This window comes from Rhagoletis pomonella, unplaced genomic scaffold, assembly GCF_013731165.1.
Source record: "Rhagoletis pomonella isolate Grant_MI unplaced genomic scaffold, Rhpom_1.0 Rhpom_scaffold_00007, whole genome shotgun sequence".
NCBI classification, from domain to species: domain Eukaryota; kingdom Metazoa; phylum Arthropoda; class Insecta; order Diptera; family Tephritidae; genus Rhagoletis; species Rhagoletis pomonella.
The window spans coordinates 60,193,776-60,201,755 of record NW_023458561.1 but is presented as its reverse complement, the minus strand read 5'-3'; the positions used below and the strand labels follow the sequence as shown (position 1 = coordinate 60,201,755).

At 35.0% G+C, this 7,980-nt stretch overlaps 2 protein-coding genes across 2 annotated transcripts in view; both read right to left on the bottom strand.

Moving 5' to 3' along the window:
* Positions 1-5,233, bottom strand: LOC118743210 (guanine nucleotide exchange factor DBS; the record flags this gene model as incomplete). The annotated part of the gene is given in 5 exon segments (XM_036475768.1): positions 1-490; positions 2,327-2,839; positions 2,910-3,107; positions 3,167-3,484; positions 5,040-5,233. Coding segments are annotated over 5 exon segments (1,314 nt in total). The 5' UTR covers positions 5,211-5,233.
* Positions 1-7,980, bottom strand: part of LOC118743209 (probable cytochrome P450 4p3) — a gene marked incomplete at its 3' end in the record, with an annotated part of 62,705 nt that overhangs the window by 18,453 nt on the left and 36,272 nt on the right.

Here is a 7,980-nt window from a genome sequence, read left to right as displayed (position 1 = left end):
TTTTATAATGAATTTTTTGTTTTTTTTACTTGTCTCACTTTACTATAAAATATTTACATATGTAATTCGTTAGCGCTACAAATACATTTTTGGACTAAATACTCAATTCTGTACTCGACTGATGACCTGTTGCACTAAGCTGTAATCGCTTTGAGTACTGCTATAGCATATTTTAAAGTTTGCGTGCTTTTAAGTTTTTACTGCGTGTCGTTTACGTGACTAAATATTATTTTGTACTATAAATTAAGCGGTCGGCGATTTCATTTTGATTTTTCACTAACTTTTTGGTATTTCGTACATTTTTCGATTTTTTTTTCTCTGTGAATGGGGTATATTACTTCCATTATTTTTGTTGTTTTAAAGCTTGCTTAACTGCTCAATGCTCCACGGAGACATAGAATTTCGAATTGGATTTGCTGTTACGCGGATAAGAGCCACCACCATTACCATCAGAATTGTAGGTCCACTGGGCCAGAAAATTCATGAAACGCTGCGATATTTCGAATTTTATGTACAAGAAGGGATGATTTTTGGTGATTTTTTCAATAGTTTATTTAATTTTTTGATTTGTCATTTTTTTTTAGGAATTTCGTTAAGTTATTAATTATTTAACATAAATATATCAATATTTTTAAATGTTTTTATATACGTTTTTTTATTTATATTTTGTTGTTGATTAAATTCAAAATTTGTATAAAAACACATTGGCAAACATTTAAAGTTTATTTTTCGTTTTATTAATTTTTAATATTTTAATGTTATTTAATTTGAAATAAAATTTTTAGTTTTTTTTTTAATTTTCAATTTTATTTTTGTTTACGTATTTTTTCATTTCATTTAATATTTATTTTTTCATTTTTGTTAATTGTAAATTTTTATTTTAGATAATGTAATTTATTTGATATTGCATTCAATTAAATTTTTTGTAATTAATTTTAATGACATTTTATTTAATATTTTAGTAGATTTTTTGTTTGTTTTATTTTATTTTATTTTATTTTATTTTACATTGTTTTCAATATAAATACATATGTAAGTATATTATTATTTTTAATTTTATTTGATTTGATTTTATTATTTTAATAATTGTTTTATAACACATATTTTTTTTGTAATTTTATTTTGTTTTATTTAAGATTTTTATTTAAGTTTATTTTATACCGTTTGATTATATCATTTGTTTTATTTTATTTTGTTTTTAGTTTGTAAATTAATTAATTTAATTTTATATCATAATTTATTTTTAATTTAATTTAATTCAATAATAGTAATTATTAATTTAATTTTTAAAGTAATTTAATTTTGTATTGCAATTAATTATGTTTTTTTTTTTGATTTTGTTTTATTAAAATTTTTCAGTATTTTTTGGTTTTTTCATTTATGATTTTTTTTATGTGCGAGTGTAAATTAAAATTTAGTTGTATTTTTTGGAATAAATTTGTTTTATTAAAAAATTACATTTTATTTTAAATATTTTTTTTTTTATTGTGTCGATATTTGTTACAATATTTAAGTATCAAGCAATATTTTGGAGTTTATTTATGTTTTTATAAATTTTTTTTTAAATTATTTTGAAAAAAAATGAATAAATATTTTTTCAAAATAGAGTTTTTGTCCATATTTTCATTTGTTATTAATTTTTAATTGAGTTTATAAATATCATAATATTTTAACAAATTTTATTCCGCATATTTTATTTATATTTAATTCGATTTTTTTTATAGTTTCGATATTTTTGCACAAAATTCATGTTTTTACATTTGTATAATTTGTACAGGGTGGCATTATTTGCAATTGCAGTTGAGGGGATATTGGAATACAATTTTAAGACAAAGTGTTTTGTGCATGAAAGTAAAAAAGAGAACCCAAAAAAATTAAATAAGACAAATAATATAAAACATATAGTAGAAGAAACTATGCAACATGATGGATGAATACGCAAAAAAGTAACAAATTTAATTAAAGCAAACAAAACGAAAAGCGAAAAGAAAAATAAAAGTTAAAATAAAATATGACCAATATAAAAGCAAGTAAAACTATTTATAAATAAATAATAAGGTATATTTGTAATAATAAGTTTGATAAAAAGAAGAAAACATAAATTACAGAACAAAAACCGAGACCACAACAAAATAATAATCAATAAAAAAATATAAAACTAAAATTAATTTGTTTTACGATAAAAGAAAAAAATTAACTTCATCCCTTCCATAAATGTATTTGCAAGTTACTAAATTTTCTTCAATAAATATTAATATAATAATTTACATGTAGATACTTTTCGCATATCTATTCCGCCCATTCAGCAGAAACAATTCTAACTTACCGGCGCGCTGTTGTCTTCGATGATCGACATTTCATCCTCACTATTCGAGTAATCCGAGCTCCAGCCGCATGCCTCTTGCTGCTCTTTGTCACCACCAACACCACTAGCGCTATTGCCATGCGCATGCCCATTGCCTGTCACCGTCGAGAGTGGTGGTGGCATGCCGTGCGGGTAGACATCATCGCCACTGCTGCTGCAATTCGAATTGCGATTCGAAGACTCGGAGGATGCATCACAGCTCACAGCGCGTTGTGGCATGCCCAACAGAATATTTGGCGTATCCCATGAGGTTGTCTGCCGCAGGCCATGATGATTCATGCCATACTGTTTGATCTTTTCGCCTTTCAGCTCTTCCAATTGATTGAGCAGCAGTCGCTTGATTTCAGTGACCCATTTATTTTTCACCTCCTCGGTGGGCGCCTGCAGTGTATGCACTTCTTGGCGTCCCTGTAGCCAGACTTCGAAGCGCGTTGAATCGCCGCGTACCGATTCGGTGAGGCCGATTTGTGACAACTGTGCAGAGGTAGGAGAAAGGAGTGCTCGTGAGTAGGCTTCCAAATTTGCGTTACATCGTTTTGCTTACCTTCAACTGATGCTTAAACTGATAGGTGCTTTTGTTGTGTCCAGGCTTCGAGGTTTTCTTACAGAAAATCATAGATTTGTGGTAAAGGAAAATATGTCGCTGCTGCGGTTTTTTGCGCAGTCGCAAATCCTTCTTTGACTCCGTCCACACCTGGAAGGGATCCTGCAGCAGTAGTTCGCCTTGTTGCGAAAGATTGCTCTGTGCGATAAAAGAGAATATGAACGAATGTGAATAGAGTACCTCTTCCTGTTACATACCGGAAATCCCGTTATAGCCACTTGATGCATCGAATCGTTCACACAACGCAACACGATTAGCATACAATCTAAAGCTTTTTGTAATTCTTTGGTACAGCTGCCGCTATCGCTGGACCCCAGCAGATTTTCGAGCAGCAATTTGTACTTGGTAATGCGTTGCACTGGCTTCAGCAGATATGCGCCCAATGGTAGCTTGTGACCCAAACGCTTTTGGCATTCTTGCAGGAAGAGATGTGTATCGACGAGCGTTTCACGCAGCCGATCGGAGCGTGGTATATTTTGGCAGTAGAAGGAGTATAAACGATAGAAGGTGTCGCGCTGAAAAAGGATAAGTGTTATTTGAAAGTTTATTGGAATAAAGCAAGAATGTCCCCAGAACTTAGTTTACTAAAGTACTCAAACTGCTGTAAAATTATATTTCTGAAACCCCGTAGTCTATCGACTAAATCATCCCAACTGGTTTTCCTTCTATACACAGAAGTCATGGCGAGCGGTTCTAAGAGTAGCAAATATGGGTGTACGAAATTATTAGTATAGTAGTGGTAATCGGATTAGGCATCTCGAACGGAGCCGTTGGTAAACACAGACAAAACGGACACTATACTTTTCACAAAAAGGTCCAAGGTCTAGGTAGGCAGAAAGCCGATCACGTCTTCTAGGCAAGTAAAAGGATCCCGGGCGATACTAGAGGTGTTTCGTATACCCTGACAATACATGGCAATATTGAAGCCGATACTACTTGGAGAAGCGCTAAGATCCGCACTCAGTCTGCCGTCCAACGACCTTTATACATGTAGAGGAACTTGTTTTTAAATCCGCAGGTAAATTGGACGGCGATTAAGGAATTTAACTTAGAGCATACGGGCATAGCTCAATTGAAGAAAGCAGCGGAGGTAACACGAACTATGTGACACCTTATTTGAATTGAGAAAGTGTCGGACAACAAGTGAGGAAGAGGGACAGCGAAAGGATAGAAACCTAGTCGCAGATCCGCCAATACATTCACAGAGTTTTGGTTCTAAAATCGTAAATGTAGTGGGTGCTGAGATTACTGCTTGATCAGTGTCGTGCAGGTGCCCATAGGCTACTTTACCGGTCATAGTTAATCTACTCCGACTACGTTTCTAACTGTCTATCGAGACGCCTAAAAATATCTTTAACCGCTTCTAGTGGTAATGGATTCTAGAAGGCGTTGCTATAGAGTCTTATTAATATTTCACTTTCTTCAATTCTTCCTGGCAGAGTAGAATGAGAATTCATATACGTACGCTAATGTGTAATGTTGACTGCAAGTTCTTGATATGCCCAAGCTGAGGTAATGCCTTCCAGAAGGAAGAATGTAAGCAGTTACGCACAAACTTTGTGATTCAAACTTTATTTTAGAGGCAACCGTGGTTCTTTCCGAGACAGTAGCGACTATATATGTATGGCTCGATATGACCTCTAAACAAATTTATCGAATGTCTTAGACACGAGCGGGGATCTTAGATAGTTTCGATCTCTCCATAACTCTTTGCCCTGAATTTACTATGCATTCAATATCTGCCAAATAGTTTCCGTCTATATTTTCGGACCAAAAAATCAAAATGAGGTGAAGTCGGTTGTTTCTAAGGCCTCTTATTGAGAAATCGCCATCGAGGCAGCACAGTTTTTGAACAAAAAGACGCACTTTTCACCCTAAAACGAAATCGGATCTTCCAGTTTAAACGCCAACCATACTTTGGCTGCTCGTGCCGCTCGTGTTTAATTTGCTACCAGCAAGGTCGGTGAAAGGAAATTTTCATATTCAGGAGTGTTTCAGGGCGTCAGGGCCACTCAGATCGTATACCTTCAAATAACCATTTTCTAGCACAATCCACGCACGCTTACTTACCCTTTGCACAAAACACAGCGCCACCAATTCTGTCGTAGATATACAATTTTCCAGATCTTTCAGAAAGATCTCATTGTGAAATGTATACAATTCGTGTAAATTGCCGAATAAAATATCCTCTTTACCTTGCAGACTGGCGGGTACAAGATGCATCATTTCTTCAGATAGCATTTGATCACGATAGCCCTAGAAATATATAGAAAATGCAGGAAGTTAGCAATTACTGCATACGGATATTAAACAAATAAGAAAATTATTTTTATTTTATTTTATTATTTTTTAAATAAAACTAAATATTTTTTAGCCCCTCTCTATTTTTCAAAAAAAAATATACTTTACCACATTTCCATGCAACTTTGCAGTACTGCGCTTTGCTTCTTTCATTCTCCCAAACTCGGTGCCAAAAAATTTCCCATATTTTGTTTCTATATATTGGTCTACTGTCGAGTAGCCTTGTGCCGTGACAAACTCTCGCAAAACCCGCTCGTAATTTGCTTGTTTGAATTTCGCGCTCGTATTGAATTTCGGCAAATTAAACCCAGACTTAGCGCGGAAACTTTCCTCGAAAAATTCCTGACAAAATTTCAACACCTCGCTATAGGAATTTGAAAAAAAGTTCTTCCCCTCAGCAGATTCCGCGTCCTCTGGAGTTGTGGTGGTGGTTTCGTTGGTGAGATTATTTGATGTGGTGGTTGTGGTCGGACCACGCGAGGAGGACCACTTAAGCGCCTCATTGCAATCAACGCTGGTGCGGCAAGAGTTGCACAGTTGTCCTTTGAATTTCCACGTATCGCTCGCTGTGAATTGCAGTGATTTGGGCGTGGCCAGCACTTTGGCATGGCTCAGTGTGTGCTTGCTCAGCGCCGATTGAGCGCGCGCTACCGACGACGAGATAGACGTGAGACTTTTCGGCTGCACATCGTCTAGATAGTCCAGGATGTCGTTGTAGTTCTTGCGCTGCAGGTATTCTTTGAACTCGGAATCGTTTTCGATTTCCGAGTAGGTATTGTACTCCAAATAGTCCTTGACTAGCCGGTACTCAAGCGATTCGTCGCAGCTAGAGAGTTCGATGAGCTCCTTGAATATCGTCTTGCGATCGTTCTTCAAGCGCTCCAAGCTATTCGAGACAGTTCTGCTATCGCTAATGTTCTGGTGTGCTTCGAGTTCCTTGAAAGTATTAAAGATCTTGACAGTCGATTTGCCGTTCAGGAGATTATGCGCCGAAAAATTACACAAATTCGTGCCGAAAATGTAGTTTGGTAGGGAGTTATTGCTGCTCTGACTTTCGTCTGTGGAGCGATTGTAATTTGTACGCGATTCTGTTGGTTTATAATGTATGCTGTAGGTAGTAGTTGAGGGCGTGGCGCGATAACTACCAGCACTGCAGTGCTGCTCGAAGAGTGAACCACGAAAGGACACTGGCGACTCGCAGTAGTGCGAACGTTGTAGGTGCAAGCGTTTCAGTGAATCGGTTATTTTCAAATTGAAGCGACCAACTATGTTGCAGGCGGTATTGTGAACTTTCTTCAGACGCAGGGAACCATGCGATGAGGGCGATTTGGATTTCGATGCCTTACGTAAATCGTAACCGCCGTAACGCATATTTTTGGCGGTACACAAGCGAGTTCAATATTTGAATTCAACTAGTAATTGCAAGGACGAGGAAGGCAGCAAAACACAAAAGCTTTATAAGTCCAACTCGAAAAAAAAAATGTATTTATCGACTGCTTAGCGCGGCTGGTAAACGCGAAATGAAATGAGGCTCGCATCTAAAACTCTTAGATCTCAATGCTATGTCTAATTTTTAAGTACATAACTGTAGCTTTTGCATCGAATGAATTCTACTTTTGCAACTTGTCCGTCCGTGCCAAGTAGAAAATTATGCTCATATTTTAATGCACTAATTACAATCAAAGGCATTCAACTGTTGCAGAAACTGTTAACTGAAGCAAACGCCAATAAAGCCAAAAGAAGAGATTTTAAAAAAATATTTACAACTAAAAATTTTTGCAGCTGTTTAGAGCAGGCGTTTAAGTACATATATGCCGTTATAAATGTTTTTATTCTTTTCCGCCTGCGTGCTAATTAATGTGTGGTTCATTAAGACCACATAATGGTGTTCATATTATTGAAGTATGTAGGTGTTGACCAACATGCTTTGTGGTGAGTGCATTTTGGCCATGGTTATTGACTAATTGATTGCAGATTGCATGTTTCATGGTCATGGCTATGATTTTCTGCAGTTTGCGAGTATTATGATAACCGCACATAATCTTTATCTAACATAATCTGTTATAATCCTCCCAGACATGATTAAATGTACAAATGTATGTGTGTGCATTAGGGTGGTTCTTAAAATATCAACATCGTGCGACGTCCTTTTATTTTGTTCTACGTACAAGGCAAAATCACAAACGAAAACTTCAAAAAAAAATGAATAAGTTTATATAACATGTACATTAGGGCAGAGCAATTTAATTTCGAAAAAAGTGTATGGCATATTCAAGTTCTACGTTCGATTCTAAGCAAAAATGGTGAACAAGATATACATATACCAAAAATGACGGTTGACCCTCCTAGTTTTTAAAAGAAAAATCAGTGTATTAAAAATTTTTTTCTGAACGAAATTCATTTTTAACTGACTTCAAAAAAAAGGAGGAGGTGATCAATTCATCGGAATATCTTTTTTATATTTTTTTATGTATGTTACCGCATCACTTTTGACCACGTTAACCTATTTCTTAATTTTTTTGTAAAGGAAATATGACACCTCAGAGGTGGACCCATACTAATTTGGTTTAGATTCGATCATTGGATCATAGAGAAATTAACGGTACTTTTAAATTTTTATTTTTATTTTTTTATTTTTTGCTTAAAAATTACTTGTTCATTTACAAAATTTTGTGTTTTCTTCATACAATATACTGATATTTCTTTTGAC